The sequence below is a fragment of the Neovison vison genome, chromosome 8 (genome assembly GCF_020171115.1).
Source record: "Neovison vison isolate M4711 chromosome 8, ASM_NN_V1, whole genome shotgun sequence".
In the NCBI taxonomy this organism is placed as follows: domain Eukaryota; kingdom Metazoa; phylum Chordata; class Mammalia; order Carnivora; family Mustelidae; genus Neogale; species Neogale vison.
In genome coordinates this window covers 15,011,229-15,030,450 of record NC_058098.1, presented here as the reverse complement: position 1 = coordinate 15,030,450, position 19,222 = coordinate 15,011,229, and the positions used below count along the sequence as shown (strand labels likewise).

General features: G+C 45.1%; 1 protein-coding gene across 2 annotated transcripts; it reads left to right on the top strand.

The window, feature by feature from the left end:
* Nucleotides 1–10,046: 10,046 nt before the first annotated feature.
* PI3 (peptidase inhibitor 3) lies at nucleotides 10,047–11,862 on the top strand. 2 transcript variants are annotated; one of them, XM_044262310.1, is made up of 3 exons: nucleotides 10,047–10,252; nucleotides 11,241–11,474; nucleotides 11,710–11,862. In XM_044262310.1, the coding sequence occupies exons 1-2, from the start codon at nucleotides 10,165–10,167 to the stop codon at nucleotides 11,471–11,473; spliced, it is 321 nt and encodes a 106-aa protein (XP_044118245.1). In that variant the 5' UTR covers nucleotides 10,047–10,164; the 3' UTR covers nucleotide 11,474; nucleotides 11,710–11,862. The 2 variants fall into 2 exon arrangements, with proteins under 2 accessions (XP_044118245.1, XP_044118244.1); XM_044262309.1 differs by having other exon boundaries at nucleotides 11,706–11,862.
* The last annotated feature ends 7,360 nt before the right edge of the window (nucleotides 11,863–19,222 follow it).

The window sequence follows — 19,222 nt, the reverse complement described above, 5'->3', positions numbered from 1 at the left end:
AATCCTGAACAGAGAAGGCAATGCTATAAAGAGAATAGTCTAAAATTCTGTTGTTGCTTACAACCAAAGATCCCTAACAGATATACTCACTAAAGAAAGACAGGATGCTAAAAGAAAAGTATATAAAATCTTTGCCAATGGGAATGTATGTAGTTTTATTTCTTTATTATTTTTAATGATTTTATTTATTTATTTATTTGTCAGAAGGAGAGAGAGCGAGCACAAACACGGGGAGCGGCAGGCAGAGGGAGAAGCAGGCTCTCCGCTGAGCAAGGATCCCGATGCAGGACTCTATCCCAGGACCCTGGGATCATGACCTGAGCCAAAGGCTGATGTTTAACTGACAGAGTCACCCAGGTGTCCCCCAAAGCCATGTTAATTCTTTAATCCGTCTGACATTTATGTTGGCACTGTGTGTGTGTGACATAGGGGAATACATTTTTTCTAAGTTATAATACCCTTTTTCTCGGTTTTTTCTAAGCAGCTGCCTTGGTATCATTTAGTGAATAATTCAAACTTTGGTCATTGGTTGGAAATCAGAACTTTATAAAAAATGGAAGTCTTATATGTAACAAGGGACATTTCTAGGTTTTGTGCTCTTTTCCCTCGACTAGTGATTCCTGGGCCAGTACAACTTTTGTAACTGTAGCTTCTTCAAGACATCTTCAAGACAGGTGGTGTCCATTACCCCTTGCTAATCTACCTCTTCAGTTGTCCCTGACACAAGGATTCCATTCTTCCAGATGAACCTAATAATCTTTTTTTTAAAGTTACAGGAACAAATGTGTTGCTTTTTGTTAGACATTTTAGCATAAAAATTTTCAAAACTACACAAAAGAACAGTAAGTACTTTTATGAAGCCTTGTGTTCCCATCACCCAGATTCAACAATGAACTTTCCCCCCAGCTTCGGTGAGACGTAATGGACCCACAGCTCTGTGTAAGCTTGAGGTGCCCAATGTGGGTGATGTGATACATCACAATGTGCGGTACATGTTGCAAAAGGCTTCCCAGGAAAAGATTAGTTAACACATCCTCTACTTCACCCAATTACAATTCTGTGGTTTTTATGATGTGAACATTAAATTTTATTTTTTTTTGTATTTATATGAGATGATGTTGTTAACTAAACTTACTGTGGTCAACATTTCATGTTCTAGGTAAGTTAAATCATTGTGCCATAAAGCTTAAACTTCTATTGTGCTGCTTGTCAGTTGTATCTCACTAGAACTGGGGGGGAGGGAAAAGTGAGGAGAATTCAGCAAGGAAAAAGAAAAGCTCTACTCTCTTAGCAACTTCCAAGTATAGAAAAAGTATTGAGAGCTGTTGTCATTACATTGCTCCCTGGAACGTAGTCATCTGATAAGTGGAAGTCCCAAGCGGAAGTCCCAACAATCAACATTCTCCGACACTTCCTTCCTGAATACCACACACACCTTTCCTGGCTGGTGTATTTTAAAGTAAATCCAATGCGAGGGACGCCTGGATGGCTCGTTGGTTGAGCCTCTGACTGGTGATTTCAGTTCAGGTCATGATCTCATAGGTTGTGGGGTCAAACCCCTCATGGGGCTCTTCGCTCATTTGGGAATATGCCGGGGATTTTTCCTCTGTGCATGTGCGCATATTAGCATTCTATCTCTCTCTCTCATTAAAAACAAAAACAAAAAACCTTTAAAGTAAATCCAGCGCATCTCACATTTTACCCTTAAATACTCCAGTATATGTCTCAAAGAAATAGACATTTTCTCACATAACCCTGATACTGTTGTCATACCTAACAAAATTAACAGTAATTTTTTAACATCTAACGTTCTGTTTGTATCCCGTTTTTCTTATCATCTCAGAAATGACTTTGTATGGTTGTTTGTTTAAGTCAGAATGCAAGCAAGGTGCTCATATTGCGTTGGCTATAGTGTCTTCTGTTTCTTTTAATGTAGAACATCCTCTCCTAATCCTGTCCCTCCTCTTCCTTCCCTTTCTTCTCTTCCTTCTTCACACTATTTATTTGGTGAACAAAACAGATGAAGAGTTCTGTAGTGTGTCCCACACCACTTTCCTGTGATACCTTTCAACATACTTCTCTATCCTTTGTATTTCCCGGAGATGGACATTAGCTGTAGAGGCTTCATGGGATTCAACTGTCAAGTTTGACTGTCAAGAATAATTCTCAGGTGGATGCTGTATGCTTCCTGTCACTTCACTTCAGGAGGAACACAGGCCTCGCTGACCCCTTTTAGTGTGGTGAAGATAGAGCAGCGCATTGTAGGAGATGTCTCCTAAGATTCCACTGAGAAGATGTGCTCCCCAATTTAAGAACGGCAGACAGATTGTGGGGTGAGTTAGGTACGCTATAAATGTCTGGTTGGTCCTGGTCAAAAATTCACCTCATGATTTCAGAAACCATGGATGATTATCAACCCATAATGAAATCAATGATTTCATTACGGGTTGTTTCATTACGGGTTGCAGAAACCCACCAGATTTTGGTTCATAATATAAATTATGGTGGCGAAGATGGACATCTTTACCTCATGGAGGCTTCATGTTTTGGGAAGAGCGTATGTTTAAAAAATTTCTTTTGTTATGGAAAATTTCAAAGAATGCATCTAGATCTTTTTTTTTTAATGTCATGTAGTAAAGTTTTGTAAATGTTTTCCCCCCTGAAAATTTCTGTACGTTTCTAGATGAGTTTATTTGTAGGTGTTTTATGGATTTTGATAATGTTGGATAGGAATTTTTTTTTTTTTGCTATTTTCTAACTAGTTCTTGGTAGTGTTTAATGATATGTGTTAATCCAACTTATTTTACCCAGAGAAGTCCTAGAATCCTTTAACCTCTTGATGTCTAAGCTGTGTGTTTGCAGGATGGGGAAAATAGGAAGCGCCCCCTAGGGGCTGCTAACGGGAAAATGAGATAGTGCATGTACAGTGTTTGGTACTGAGCCAGAGATAGAAAATATTTAAAAATATGAGTCATGGTCACGACTTACGCTAACTTTTTTTTTGGCCAGGCCTGGAGGTCAGGCACTGGTCCTGGCTTGGACTCTAAGCTTCCCTGGTGTCAAGGTTCTTCCTCAGCCCAGCCCACCTTTTTTTTCTCTGTCCCCGGAGAACAGGGGGAAGAGTGGGACCAAGGCTTGTGTCCTCCCCGGGGCGGGGGTTGGGGGGGAGAGGCAGGGAGAGGCATGTGGTTCTTTGTTTGCCCAACCCCATCCTTCCACCTCTGCTTCCCATCGCCACCCACAGCAGGAAGCCAACCCCCCAAAGTTAAATTTTTTTAAAAGTTAGCTTCAGAGAAATGCGAACACTTATATTCACTTCCGTGTAAAATCTAAAAAATGAACAACCGCACCAAACTCAGAGAAAAAGAGATCAGACTTATGGATCCCAGAGGTGGGGGTGGGGAGAAGGAGAATTGGAGGAAGGGGGTCCAAAGGTGTAAACTTCCAGTTACAAATAAATAAGCACCAGGAGTGGAATGGACAGCAGGAGGACCACAGTTAACACTGTGTGTGACATACAAGGACGTTGTAAAGAGAGTAGATCCTAAGAGTCCCCATCACAAGGAGAATTGTTTTTCTCTTTATTCTGTCAGAGAAGATGGATATTAACTAAACCAACAGTGGTGATCATTTCACAATAGATGTGAATCAGACTACTATGCTGTGTACCTTAAACTTACATAGTGATGTATATCAGCTATTTTTCAGTAAAACTTGGGGGGGGTGGGAAGTCAACTTTACTCAGGTATAATTTCTTTCTCATTAATTTTTTTCTCAAGAGGAGTTAATTTTATTATTCTTAGTGGAGGAGTTAATGTATTCCGACCCCATAAAGACCCACGTTGCATCTAAACCCCTCAAGTTCGATGAAGAAAAAAACAAAAACTGAGGCTCATGACCTGAGCTGAGGGAAAGCTATTTGCCTGAGGTCACCCAGCAAGTTGGGGGTGAAGCTGAGACTAGAACTAATTTCCAGGCCAGTGTTTTCTCCACAGACCTCCAAGCAGCTCCTCCTGGGGCTTTGGTCTTCCTTGGAGTTTCCATGGACCAGAGCATGGGACTGGTGCATAGATGGTAGATATCCAAGTCTGTCTAGGAAGCCTCTTCCCTGCTTTAGGCTCCCTTCACCCCCCAAGTCTGTCCTGCCCCCAAGATATAGGTATCTGCGGGGACTGCTCACTCTATTGAATGACTCTAAGGTGTCAGGGACAGGGTGTCACCTCCTCATTTATTTCTCAAAAGAGACCACCGGAAGAGGTTTCTCTGTAATCAGGGGGATGGAGGCCCGTGGAGATTGAATCTCAGCCTCTAACAGGGGAGGGCAGGGGCCTCCCTGTAGCAAATGCAGTATGACTTTCCTACTATTTCTGGGGCTTCCCTGGGCACTGGGAGTCCCTAGAGAAAGGAGGGAAGGGGACCACAGAGTGGGACTCAGCATGTGTCTGGTGAGGAGGCAGGACCGGCAGAGAGGAGGTCAGGGTGAGAGTGGGTGTACCTGGTGGGGACCTGCCTGCAGATGTGGAGGATGGATTTCCAGATGTCCAAGGGCTAGCGTGAAGACTTCAGTGTCCTCAGCTCCCTGTGTTCGTTCCTGTGCTAGAGAAACAGCCACCTCCGCCGGTCCTCACTGAGCGCTCTCATGTAGCAGATGAACCGCAGTGGTCGGCCAGGTCCAAGGTTACCTCTCAGACCTCTGGGACAGTTCATGCTGCACCATTTTATCCTCACCTGGAGTACAAGGGCTCCAACTTCTCCACCTCCTCGCCAACACTTGTCTTTTTCCATTAAGATAAAAAATTGTATAATTACACTAAGGCGTTTGAGGTGGTATCTTCTGATTTGGGTTTGCGTTTTCGCATTGGCTAATGATGTTGAGTATCTTTTCATAAGCTCACTGGCTTTTTGTATATCTTCTTCTTCTTTTTTTAATTTGATAGAGAGAGAGAGAGATCACAAGTAGGCGGAGAGGCAGGCAGAGAGAGAGAGAGGGGGAAGCAGGCTCCCCGCTGAGCAGAGAGCCCGATGCGGGACTCGATCCCAGGACCCTGAGATCATGACCTGAGCTGAAGGCAGAGGCTTAACCCACTGAGCCATCCAGGCGCCCCTTTTTGTGTATCTTCTTTAGAGAGAAGTTTATTCAAGAGTTTGGCCCATTTTAAAATTGGGTTGTTTATCTTGTTATAGTTGAATTGTCTGTGTCCTTTATATATGCTGGATTCTAGGCCCTTATCAGATACTTGACTTGCAAATCTTTTTCTACCATTCTGCAGGTGGTCTTCTCACTATCTTGGTAGTGTCCTTTGATGCACAAAAGTGCTGAGTTCTGTTGAAGCTTATTGTTTTAAATATCCTTTGACTTGAAACTATTATATATACACAGCAATCAGCGAGCTTACTCTCTTGTCCAACTTCCTTCCCCTTCATCCTCCTATTTGATGGAAATTTTACTATTTCTACTTTTTTACAGCATGGTGTCTTTACCTACCATTTGCTACTACTTTGTCTTTCTTTTTTTTCCCCACAGTTAAAACGCCCAGTGCTCAATAGTCGTCATTTTAGTAATTCCCATAGATCTTCTGGGTTGGGTATATCTTGTCCCTTAGAAACTGCTCAGGAAAGGTCTTAGGAACAAGAACTGTTGAGTTCTTGCATGTCCAGAAATAGATTCCTCTAGTCTTTTTTTTTTTCTTAAGATTTTATTTATTTATTTGACAGAGATTACAAGTAGGCAGAGAGGCAGGCAGAGAGAGAGGGGGAAGCAGGCTTCTTGCTGAGCAGAGAGCCCGATACGGGGCTCAATCCTAGGACCCTGGGATCATGACCTGAGCTGAAGGCAGAAGCTTAACCCACTGAGCCACCCAGGCACCCCCGATTCCGGTAGTCTTTTTACTTCCAGGACAAATTAGTTGTGTCAAAAAAAAAAAAAAATCATCAGTGTGTACTTTCTTTCCTTGAGTGAATTTAAGTTTTGCTCTGCTGTTTTCTGACTCTCATTCCATCTGATTTTTTCTTCCAATTTTGTTTTTGTTTTTATTTTTTGAGAGAAGTTGACTTCTTGGAAGCTTCTGTGTCTATCTTTACAGCCCCCAATTTTATTCATATGTGTCTTGTGTTTACCGTGCTGTCAACTTCCAATATGTAGATTGGAGCCTGCTTTTAGTTCAGAAATATTTTCCTTGATTAGGGTTTTAAACAATTCTTTAATTTTACTCCTTTGGTTTTCTTCTTTTGTTTGTGTGTTTTGGTTTTCTTCTTTGTGCAACTTGATTTACGTGTCTCTTACATCTCTACTGACTTTTTATACTGAAGACTTTCTCTGAAATCATTTTCAAGCTATTTTTCATTTTCAGTTTGTGGTTCTTTGCTTTTCATATTTTCTTTCCTTTTGTCCTTACTTGGTCTTTATTTCTGGAATGTTTTTGTCCTTGTCTTCCATTTCTCCCCTGAGCTCTATCAGGTTTCACTTCACATCTTCCTGTTGTCTTGCTATTTCTTCTTTGAATTTCTATATTTCTGCTTTATGGTGGTTCTTATGGTTTCAACTGACTTCAGTGATTTTAGACATTTATTTTAGAATATCCATTTTTCTTTTTCAGGTTTGCGGTGACATTTTACTGAAGATTGAAAAAATCCTGCTTAGATGTTTTTAAGCGTCGTTACTAATTTCTGCTTTTAAAAAAATAGTATTTTTGCATGGCTTATGTGATTTTCGCATTTCTTCCTTATTTTAAAATCCGTAGATTTTCACGGACCAGCTATTGAAGGGAGTATCTTACCTGAGCAGGAGGGGTGGGAAGTTAGACTGGCTTTCTTGTTTTCTTAGCTCAAGGGCTCCCTCCTCTGTTGCTACAATAATGGGTGGTTCCTCCAATACGTGGACTTGTCCTGATTCTTAGGTACTTCTCTGAAACAAGAGGGCTCTTCCTATGAGCCATGGCCAGAGAGATATTGCTGCAGCATTTCAAGATGATAACTTCTCTACTAAATACACCTCTTCCTTCTCCCTTGTGCATTTTCTTATTTATTTTCTCTCTACAGGTGGGCACTTCCCTTCTGGGAGGTGAATATTTGCTGATGTTTCAAGTGTACGTAGAGGATGGACCAGGGGGCATGAACAGTGGCGTGAAAAGAGTAGATGGCCGTGTGCTCTGTGCAGTTTCTTCATCAACGCAGATTCACTTGCTCCCAACACGTCTTCCTGCAGCGACTGGCAACCCAGGGACTACCTGTCCCAGACTCTTCCACATCCAGACTGCAGATGGGACTTGAGTTCCTACAATCACACGTGTTCATACAATAGCTGGATTCTTTTTCTGCTTGAACTACCTAGAGTGATTTCTTTCAACAACATCTGAGTTATTCCTGACACACTATTACATTTTTACATTATGACACTCCTTTTTTTTTTTTTAAGATTTTATTTATTTATTTGACAGACGGAGATCACAAGTAGGCAGAGAGTCAGGCAGAGAAAGAGGAGGAAGCAGGCTCCCTGCTGAGCAGAGCCTGATGCAGGTCTCGGTCCCAGAACCCAGGGATCACGACCTGAGCCACCAGGCGCCCCGTTTATGACTCTTCTATTTTAAACATTCCTTCTCAACACTGAGACTACTGGTTACATATATCTCATTGTTTATTTAGGTATAACTGTCAATTATACTGTTTTCTTCATTCACATGATTCCTTGAGTTCTGGTTTCTAGTTACTGATTATAATTTTCTTTGATATTTCAGATCATAATAGTGACTTTTGTTGTGACAAGTGAAAAAATTAGAAACTAGTATGTGTAAAGGAAAACCCACTCATCTGTTTTTTTTTTCCCATTCCCGTCACTGTGATGAAAGCAATGTTAAGAGCGTAGTGTGTACTCTTTCAAACCTTTCTCCTTTCTCCCACATAAATAAAGGCATTTATAGCACTTTTATGTGTTTCTGCTGAAGTATTATCAAGCACATATATTATCCTCTAACATGTTTTTCTGTTGGTAAGATTTAATGAATATTTCTAGAATTCAGTACGCAGAGATTTAGTGATATTCATTATTTTCCCAATTTATTTATAAATGTAACAGGATCACACCAGACATGATAAGCTTTTTGGAGAAACAATACTTTTTTGTTTCTTCTTATTTGCCTTTTTCTCGCTCTATCTTCTTAACCTCTCTCTTCCCATCAACTCTCCAGTGACCCTGTATTAATAGGATGTGCAGCCTTCTGAATAAAATATAGCCAGATTTTTTAATATAACCATATTAAAACCATGCCCTCACTATGTGCAAAGTAGCCAAAAAATAGGAGGTAATGTCCAATAAGATGAGAAAAGGAGGCTACCCCAAGCTGTTCTGAGCAGGTCTTAGAATGACGTAAAATTTTTATTTGCAAACCTACCACAAAGGACCTTTCTCCATAATATATAAAAAGCTCTTAAAAATTAAGAAGAAAAAGGTTGATAAATCTATTAAAAAGTGGGCAAAGGAAAAGAAGCCTTCAGAAAAAGAAATGTAGGGGCACCTGGGTGGCTCCGTGGGTTAAAGCCTCTGCCTTCGGCTCAGGTCATGATCCCAGGGTCCTGGGATCGAGCCCCACATCAGGCTCTCTGCTCAGCAGGAAGCCTGCTTCCTCCTCTCTCTCTGCCTGCTTCTCTGCCTACTTGTGATCTCTGCCAAATAAATAAAATCTTAAAAAAAAGAAAAAAGAAAAATGTAAGTGGCTTCTAAAATATGCAAAAATAAAAATGAGAGAAATGCTAACTAAAAACATCAGCGAGGCATGACTTCCCACCTATCAGATTGATAAAAACCCCCAAATTAGATACTGTCTGTACCAGAGCCTGGATGCACACAGATGCTTTCATTCACTGCTTGTGTGGATACAAAATGGTATAGCCCCCATCAAGGGACATAAGACAAGAGTACAAACATTTCAAAAGCATTTGAAAGATGGTAACTGTATGAGTTGATGGGTATGTTTATTAACTTGATGGTGGCCATCTTTTCATAATGTGCATTTATAGTAAAACATCATATTGTATACATTAAATAAATATATATATATATAATTTGTTTGTCAATCATACCATAATAAACTGGAAAAAAATTTCAAATGTGTTTAATCTTTGTACAGCAAACTTACTTCTGGGACTTTAGCTTACAAGTTAATGCAAAAAGCCACATGGGGCTACTTTGTAACAGTGAAAGGCTGAAAACCACCCAAGAGAGCAGCAGTTTGGGTTTCTGGAAAGTGAAGTTCATTCATAAATGACTTGCCCTGCAGCCTTGGAAATACGCACACAAACACAGACACAGACACAGACACACACACACACACACACACCCCAAGGGAAATCACCAATCAACCCAAGTACTAGCAAGTTACCAAGAACCAAAACCTTAAACCAACCCGAGTCCTTCTCACCCATCCAAAATGCTTCTTGCCTCCGTTCCAGAGTTAACGGCTATCCTAGATTTCATGCTGATGGCTTCATTTTCCTCCACCCGAGTAAATGAGCTGTACCACATATATAAGCACTCCTAGACAATCTATCAGTGTTCCTTAGACTTGAACCTTATACACCAGCCTGTAATTCAAAATATTTTCTCTTGAGGCTTGAACTTTTCCCCAGCATTATTTTAATTAGTGTTGTTATCTAAGATCTAGAATCCCATCTTCCCGATTACTTAGGTGGTACATCTCTGAGATGACCCTTGTAGTGATGTGTCATTAGATTTTCAAGACAAATTTGTCTTTGAGAGTTTTCCTCAGGGCCAAGGGCCATGGAAGCGAAGCCCAGCTTGATGCTGGGAGGGGTGAACTGTTAGGGCAGGCCTGGGTGGGCCTGCGGGAACAGGGAGTTAAGGGAGAACGCCCGGCTTTGAACTCAGGAACGCTGGACCAACCAGCCAGTCCTGCTTCTCTATGGGAAAGTGGGACAGCTCTTGGGGTTACCAGAGATGATGTAACCCAGTGTCCGCCGTTTTTCTCTGTGAACAATCCTTGGGGACAGCCCCAAGTTGCCTCCCAGGATAGGGGTGGATCCTTCCTGGTAGAATTAGGAACTGTAGGTCTTGTCCCATAGCAAACCACAGACCCACCCCCCTGGCACAAGGCCACGCTGGGCTGCATAAAACAAGTCAGCTTCAGCTCTTAGCCACACACCTGAGACAACATGAGACCGATGAGACCCAACAGCTTCTTGGTCCTGGCAGTGTTCCTTTTCCTGGGGATCCTGGTGGCACAGGCAGCTGTCAGTGGAGGTGAGTAGGCAAGTGGCCTGGGGGAGGCTGGGTTGGACCCTGCCAGGGAGCATTCTCGGAAGGCCACAGGCAGGGCTGGATCTCACTTTAAAAAAAAAACACAAAAAAAAACTTTTTATTTATTTATTTGAGAGAGTGAGAGAGAGTGAGTGAGCAGGAAAGTGGGGAGGGGACGAGGGAGAAGCAGACTCCCCACTGAGCAGGGAGCCTGATGAGGGACTCGATCCTGGGACCCCGGGATCACGGCCTGAGTCCAAGGCAGTCAGTTAACCGACTGAGCTACCCAGATGCCCATAGCTCGCACGCTGTGGTCTGTGGCTGCTCCCGCTCTATCCGGAGAGAGCAGGACGTGGTCCCGTAGCACCAGCAATGCTTTCCACACCAGGACTGAGATAGCGGGACAGTTGCTAGAAGGTGTGTTGCTACGTGGTCGTGGCCGTAAGTGTGGATACCTGCGCAGAATGTGCAGTGAAGTGAGGAGCCCCAGGAAGCTGGGCCTGGGTGTGGGGTCTGGCCCCTGCCTGTCGGCCCCCTGAAGGCACCTGGGTAATCAGCCTCTAAAAGGAGGTTCCACACCGACGAGACCTCAGAAGTCATGTGTGAAGACCCCCCGTTTACAAGGAAGGACACTGATCATCCAGTCTTCAGACTGTCTTAGCTGGGTCTCCTGGTGGGCGTCTCAGGCTCTTCCCCCTCCCTCAAAAGCACTGTGTGTCCTTTTCCTCTGCCAAGTCACCCCAGTCTGGCCTCTCCTCCTGAGAGGGCTTATCATGGAGGGTTGAGGGGAGAGACGGACACTCAAGGAAACCATGATCCTAGAGATCCTCCCCCCAGAGCCCTGACCCGAGCTTGCCCAGATGACCCCGCCCTGCCCTCAGGCAGAGGTTTAGGAAACACTGCAGCGAGCAGTGGCTGGCCGCGGGGGAAAGACCAGATAGTGAAGCAGGCACGTGGGGTCTACATGTGATGACATTTGTTCTTTCAACAGTTCCTCCTAAAGGGCAAGGTCGTGTTCTGGTCAAAGGACAAGATCCCGTTAGAGGTCAAGATCCAGTCAAAGCCAAAGTTCCCGTGTCCACTAAGCCTGGCTCCTGCCCCCACATTCTGATCCAGTGCGCCATGTTGAACCCCCCAAACCGCTGTCTGAGAGACACCCAGTGCCCAGGGGCCAAGAAGTGCTGTAAGGGCCCCTGTGGGCTGGCCTGCTTGGATCCCCAGTGAGGTGAGAACCAGGGGAGGAAGAGGGGATCCTGAGGGCACAGAGAAGGCTGAGCAATAGGGAATGACCCCAGCTGAGTGAGAGAGAGGTTGTGGGGAGGTCACTGAGAGACTGAGGGTCTCCGAGCCCATGACTGAGTCCAGAGGGGGCTGTCACCTGGACGTGACCCCGTCCCCTACTGCCTCCGAGTGCTTTGAACTGCCGAGTCACCTCTCCGGTTCTCTTCTCTCCCAGCCAGGTGGAGCCTGTCCTTGCTGCACCTGTGACGTCCCCAGAGCTGCCGGTCCGACCCCTGTCCCACGGGCCTATCCCTCCCTGGGCATTCTGCCTCCTGCCCAGGATGCCCAAGTCCGGGCTTGGTTGCTTCCCTCGTTGACCTTGCAATAAAAGACGACTTTCTGCTCCATTTGCTTCTGGCGCCCATGATATCTGTGCTTCTGGAAGCCCCAGAGAGGTGGGTGGGGAGCTAGGACTCCCTCTCCCTGGTGAAGGAGAGCAGAAGGTGGTTACAAGAGGTCCATTCCTAGGGCTTAATACTAAAAATCCACTAGTTGAGCCCAGATCCAGAGTCTGCATTTCCCTAGGGAATTTTGTCTTTGGCCCAAGACCAGGGAAATAAGAAAAAAACGTGGCACCAACTGCAGGCAGTTTCCTTCCTCTCCCGTCAACCCCGTGTCCTGATCTGGTTATCACCAGTCCTCCTGGTGTGATCAGCCAACCCTAGTGGCTAAGTCTGTCGCTCCCTCCTGCCTTTCCTTTCATGTCCCCCTCGGAGCCACAGCCTCCCAAGAGGCCATAGAAAGAAGCAGGGAAATCCCCGCTTTGGAAGCATTTCACCTGTTGCTGCTGAGATGCCTCCATTAACAATCCATTCCTTTGGGTTAAGCCATACCCCGCCCCTGGCTTTATATTTAAGATGTGAACAAGGAGACAGGACACGCCAAGTCCTTGATCCTTTAATGTGGGTGGGGAATAGTGTCCTCTGGAGACGCACAGGGTGGGGCCAGGCAGATTCGAATGGTGCAGATCTCGGAGGGTGTGTGTTAGGCAATCCCGAGTGACCTCATGGCTCTGCTCTTGACCCACCTGCCCCACTGCTCTTGAACAAGACAGCTCTCACAGAAAGAGAATTTGGGCTGGAGTTGAAGAGCACAGGCTGAGGAGTCAGGGGACCTGAGTTCTAGTCCTAGCCCAGCCTCCCCACTGGTCGCACGACCTCAGACAAACATCTTGCCCTCTCTGAGCTTCCGTTGTCTGTTCAGTTTGAGGGAGTTGGAGGTAATTACTCGGGAAGTGCAGTCTAGCCCTGACGTTCTGGCCCTGAGACAACTCTCCTTCTTGTGCTGGGTTGGCACTGCGAGCGGATGTGTGGGGCGGAACCTCGGGGGGAGAGAACAGGGTGTCCTTTGCCCCTTCCAGAAGCCTGCAAGCCAGGGCTCCCTCTTGTTCCCTGGGGGACTGTCTGCACTGCGCTGGACCCGTGGTACCAGGACATCCTGGAAAGTAGGCAAGAGCCACGCCCAAACATCTGGCCTGACACGCACACTATGTACCACTGGCAGTAAGATTACTTTACGTACCGACTACTTCTCTGTTCCAGGTCCCATACTAACTGTGTTATATGTACTGTCTTATTTATTTCTCATGAGAACCCTCCCAAGTGGGTACCAGCTCATGTCTTTAATTTTGTCAAAAGCTTGAAGCCATGAGAGGCTCCGTAACCACCCACAGTCACAGTTAGTACATGATAAATCCAATTTCTACTAAAACGAGGAATAACCCAAATACAAGTTTTTAAATCCCGCTTCTATCAGTCAGAGAAAGACAAATCCCATATGATCTCACTCACATGTGGAATTTAAGAAAGAAAACAGATGACTATATGGGAAGCGGGGAGAAAGGAGAGACGGAAACAAACCCTAAGAGACTCTTAACAACAGAGAAAAAACTGGGGGTTGATGGAGGGTGGGGGGTGGGGGATGGGCTGGGTGGGGGATGGGCATTAAGGAGGGCACTTGCTGTGATGAGTCCTGGGTGTTGTATGTAAGAGATGAATCACTGAATCCCACTCCAGAAACCAATATTGTGCTGTATGTTAACTAACTCAAAGTTAAATAAAAAATAAAATAAAATAGAACAAAATCTTACTTATAACATCAACAAAATCATACCATTCCTTTTAATCAACGTAACAAGAGGCAGGCAGAACCTTAAAAAAAGAAACCGATGCAAATGTTCACGAGGTAGCTTAGAAAAGGCTTTACTGAATAAATGCTGTGCTCCTGAGTGGGAAGATGGCACATGGTGACGATGCCAACGTTTACTTCTTCAATTTGCTTTTTTCCCCAGCTTTGTGATAAAATTGACACTGGGTGTAATTTACGGTGTACACGTGCTCATGCAATTCACATATATATTGCGAAATGTTTATCATCATAAGGGTAGTTAACAAATCCTTCACGTCACATAATTACCATTTTGTTGTTATGGTGAAAACATTAAGGCTCTTCTCTGATAGGGACTTTCAAGGATATTATACAGCATTGTTGGCTTTACTCAGCACGCTCCACGGGAGATCCCCAGAACGTGTTGGTCTTGTGACCAAGAGTTTGTGCCCTTTGACCAGCCCCTTTCTTCCACCCTCCCAGCCCCCGCCACCGCTATTTCACTCTGTGTTTCTGTGAGTTGATATTTTTAGATTCCACTTACGTGAAATCGCATAGGATTTGTCTTTCTCTGTCTGACTGGTTTCATTTAGCATAAAGCCCTTGAGGTCCATCCATGCTGTCAAAAACCCAGGAACTCCTGTTTCTATATGGCTGAATAATAGTGCTTCGTCTACACCACATTTTCTTCATGCATTCATCTGTCAATGGACGTTCGTATCTCACTAAAGCTGGAGGAAGAAATTCACCAGACTTGCAGGGTAGCGGGTGTCCGGATCAACTTAAATCTTCAAGTACATTCTTTCACAACTATAGAATTCAACAACAACAAGAAGAAAACCACATTAACCCCTTGACATCAATATAGTCAGAAATCAGGGAAGAGCAAAAACTTCAACTTTAAGTTTCTTTACTAAAAACTTTCTTTAAACTGTTTCAAGTTTCTTTACTGAAAAGACTCTTGATTTTCAAGGCGGTGTCTCTTGAACTCTTGCCTCTGCCCTTTTCCGAGAGCAAAGTGAGGTCCGGAAATACCTCTGTCAAGAAGAGGAGAGGAATGGAGAGCTGGGACTGAACTAAAATCATTCCCAGAGAGGTTGTGTCCATTAAGTGTGAAAATACCAGAACGGTGGCTTAGCATACCGTTCCTCCCAGTATTAACAAACACCCTACGATCCTCTGGTACAGGTGTCATGATTAATGAAGCCATATTGATGCATTATCTATCTATTGATGCTAAGGTCCCGACTTCCTTCATTTCACCTTATGCTCTTTTTATTTTCCGGAGTCCCACCCAGGATACCATGCTACATTTAGCCCTTGGAAGTCTTTTGGCTCCTTTTGGCTGGGACAGTTTCTCAGACCTTCCCCATGTTGATGACCTTGACAGTTTAGAGGGCCACTGATTAGGCAGTTGGGTAGGTCTGTGCTTCTGGAAGCCCCAGGGAGCTGGGCGGGGAGCTAGGATTAGGTTAGACTAGGGTTATGGTTTTTTTGGAGGAAGACCACCGAGGGAGAGTGCCCTTCTCATCACATCATGTCAAGGGTACATACTAGCAACTTGACCAATCCCTGGTGATACTAACCTGATCATTAGGCTGTTGGGTTCATCAGGTTTCTATGCTGTAAAAGTACCTTTTTCCTCCCTCTTTCCATACTATTCTCTCAGGGAGAAAGTCATGGTGCATATCCCACGCTTAAGATGCTCCTTGACATTGATATGCAGAATATAAGAAACAAAACAGTGCATCACACGGGAAGAGAGGAAAAAATAAAACAAGGCAGTGTGTGTGGGGGGATCAAACCATAAGAAACTATTTTTTAAAAGATTTTATTTATTCATTTAACAGAGAGGAAGAGTACAACCAGGGAGAGCCGCAGGCAGAGTGGGAGGGAGAAGCAGGCTCTCTGTTGAGCCACGGGCCAGATGTGGGACTCGATCCCAGGACCGTAGAATCACGACCTGAGCCGAAGGCAACCACTTAATGAACTCAGCCACCCAGATGTCCCAAGAGACTTCTAAGCATAGGAAACAAATTGAGGGTTGCTGGAGGGTTGCTGGAGGGGTGAAGGGATGGGGTAACTAGGTGATGGATATTAAGAGGGCATGTGATGTAATGAGGACTGACTGTTATATAAGACTGATAAATCGGGGCTCCTGGGTGGCTCAGTGAGTTAAAGCCTCTGCCTTCAGCTCAGGTCATGATCCCAGGGTCCTGGGATTGAGCCCCACATCAGGCTTTCTGCCTGGCGGGGAACCTGCTTCCTCCTCTCTCTCTGCCTGCCTCTCTGCCTACTTGTGATCTCTGTCTGTCAAATAAATAAAATCTTTAAAAAAAAAAAGAAGACTGATAAATCACTGACCTCTGCCTCTGAAACCAAGAATACATTATACATTAATCGAATTAAAATAAAAAAATTAATTTAAAAAAGATACTCCTTGAGAGGGAGGAGGCTCAAGACCTTATTTGGAATTAATCTCTAGGGGAGATTTGTCTATCCTCGCTGTTTTTTCACTTAACTATTTATATCATTGTGGACTTACAGACATTTTACACCATGGGTTGCATTTTATTTTGTTGTTCAAGTTGTCAGAAGGGCACTTTTTTTTTTAAGGTTTTATTTATTTATTTGACAGAGAGAGAGCTTGAGCAAGAGCAGGAACATAGCAGGGGGAGTGGGAGAGAGAGAAGCAGGCTCCCTGCTGAGCAGGGAGTGAATTGTGAGGCTCGATCAGAAGGACTTTTAATGTTAATAACCACAATTCACGGTAAAGATATGCACTTACAATTAAGTGTATAAGCACTACATAACACATACACACCACTCTCCTTTACAAAGAAGGAACTACAGAAAAACAAACGGACAAAAAATGGAAACCGACTCATAAATACAGAGAACCAACTGGTGTTGCCAGAGGGGAGGGGAGTGGCGGATGGGCAAAACAGGGAAAGGGGATGAAGACGTGCAAACTTTCAGTTATAAAATAAATAAGTCACGGGGGGGGGGGGTGAAAAGTATAGCATAGGGAATATCGTCAGTAACATTTTAGTAACACTGACAGGTGGTGACCATGCTTAAGCTGGGGAGCGCTACATAATGTACAGACCCGCCCACTCACTATGTTGTGCACCTGAAACTAACATGATGTTGTTTGTCAACCACACTTCGATTTAAAAAAAATAAAGAAGTAACTACAGGATATGCAAGGAGACGTAGATTGCAGCCCGCCAACAGTAGAATTTAACACACTATCATTGAAAGATAGTCCATGCGAACAACAAAAAACAAGGATATAGAAGATCAGGGAGCATATCCTGAAATACTTACACCAAAAAAACCCAAGGAATGAAAATAAGTACATCAAAATTTACATCCAAAAGCCAGGAAAAAAAAAAAAAAGGACAGACTAAACCAAGGGACACCTAAAAAAATAATAAGGTAAAGGTAAAATAATAAATTTATGAGGTTGAGACTAAGAAAACAATAGCTGTAACTAATAAATCAAAACCTTATTTTAAAAATATTTATTGAATAGACAAAACTCTACCTATTTAACCTAGATAAAAAGACAGGAAGCAGAAATAAGTAAAATGAAGCACCACAGTGGGACCCAATATTGGGAGAGACACAGTCATTCTGAGACCACTTGGAAGGGCAACTTCTTTACCTACCCCTTGGGGCTGCTGTCCAGAGGGTGTGGAGGCAGACGGAGGGAGGGAGGCGGCTGTTGGGTGTGCTGTGCCTGGTTGTTGTTAGTGGGAGGACAGAGGGGACCAGGCACTACCCTCCCCCATTTCCTGATGCACCCCAGGGCTGTTATTTTCAAGGCTGGTGGGGAATGATACTTGAGCTTTACAGAGCCAGGCTGGGGACAAACATCAGGAAAATTCCAGTGCAGGCTCTTAAGGATGGGATCTGCAAAACTAATCCGAGAAGATTTTTCCCAAGTTTAGCCTGGATCTCAGAGAGGAAGGCCTGGCAGAGCCAGGAGACAGCAGGGAAGATGCCCAGAGGAAAGGCGTAGAGTTTCTCGGCAACCTGCCCTCCGACCTACCACGAAGGACAGGTGCAGCCCACCCGCCCCCACACACACAACCCAGTGAGGTGTGGTGGCCTCTCAGAAGGAGCGTTTGGGAGGAGGAGCAGCAGCTGCGGGCCTGACACCAGCTGCACAGGCTGGTGCTGAAGTTTGCCCCACTTACTCCCATCCATCCTCCCTCTCCTCAGGGAGAGCTCATACATAGGGAAGCTGTACTCCCCAGTGTGTGCGGAGACGCGCTTCCCGCAGCACAAGGGCGGCACTAGGATCTGACTGGGACAGGTGCAGCTCAGACCCCCTTCAAGGAGCCCTCCCGGGGCAACAAGCTGCAGGGAGCATGCGCAGAGGAGCATGCCTGAGCTGGGGACCCCCAGCCAGGGACAGGGGAAGGCTGCGGTGCTTTCTGCCAGAAGGAAGCCTCCTCTAATGGAAAGTGCTTGCTCCAGAGCTCCGGGCTGGGCTGGCAGAGATGCTTAGGTCAGCACAGTGATGGCTCCCTGTCTCTGCCCAGTCCTGCTTCTCTCTGGTCCGTACTTTAACTGGTGGCCCTCTGCAGTAGAACTGGCCCCCTCACAGTCTCAGCTCCTGCTCCTCTAAGAGCCCAATCTGCAAAATGTGGCTCCAGGGATTATGAAAATTCAAGCTCAGGGGGTATCGTAAGAAAGAGAGCCTCCAGGCAGCGTGACCACAGCCAGAAGCACAGCCCCGCCACTATGTGACGCGAAGGCGGACGACTGCACACTATGGCACCCAAACCCCTGACTCGGGGGCTGCTGTGGACCAGGCTCCTGTGTGGCTCTGGGAACGGATACCCCTGCATGGAGTCACTCCGGGAGATGTAAAGTGCCAGGGGGAGTATCAGATTTGCTGAGCTGCCCGAAGTGTTGGGGGTGAATGAAAAGTGAGCCTGTTTGTTCAGTTTCTAGGGCAGGACACCGTCTCTGTCTCTCATCAGACTCAAACAGAGAGGTGCCAGACATAGAAGACGGGAATTCCACGTCGTGGGCAGTCAACAAACATTAAGTAGCCTCTCCTCTGTGGATTTCCATAAGGTTCCAAACTCCCCATGAAACTCTTTTTTTTTTTTTAAAGATTTTATTTATTTATTTGACAGAGAAAGATCACAAGTAGGCAGAGAGAGAGAGAGAGAGGGAAGCAGGCTCCCCGCTGAGCAGAGAGCCCGATGCGGGACTCGATCCCAGGACCCTGAGATCATGACCTGAGCCGAAGGCAGAGGCTTAACCCACTGAGCCACCCAGGTGACCTCCCCATGAAACTCTTTAGGGCGACACTGGCAAAGGGAACGGAATAAATGTTAAACAGCCTCTGCAACCGAGACCACCTCCCTAGTCCCCCCGGGGGAACATCCTGGGAAAGTGCCTTCTCATACTGAGCTCAACAGCAGACAGCTCCTTTACCCGTTTCTCCCACCGCAGTAAGCTATTTCACAAGGTCACTTGTAATAAGCCGGGATCACTTTCCTGCCCTGTTCTAATTCCAGCTTACATTCTCAACTTTTCCACACCACGTGAGGCGTGGTCCTC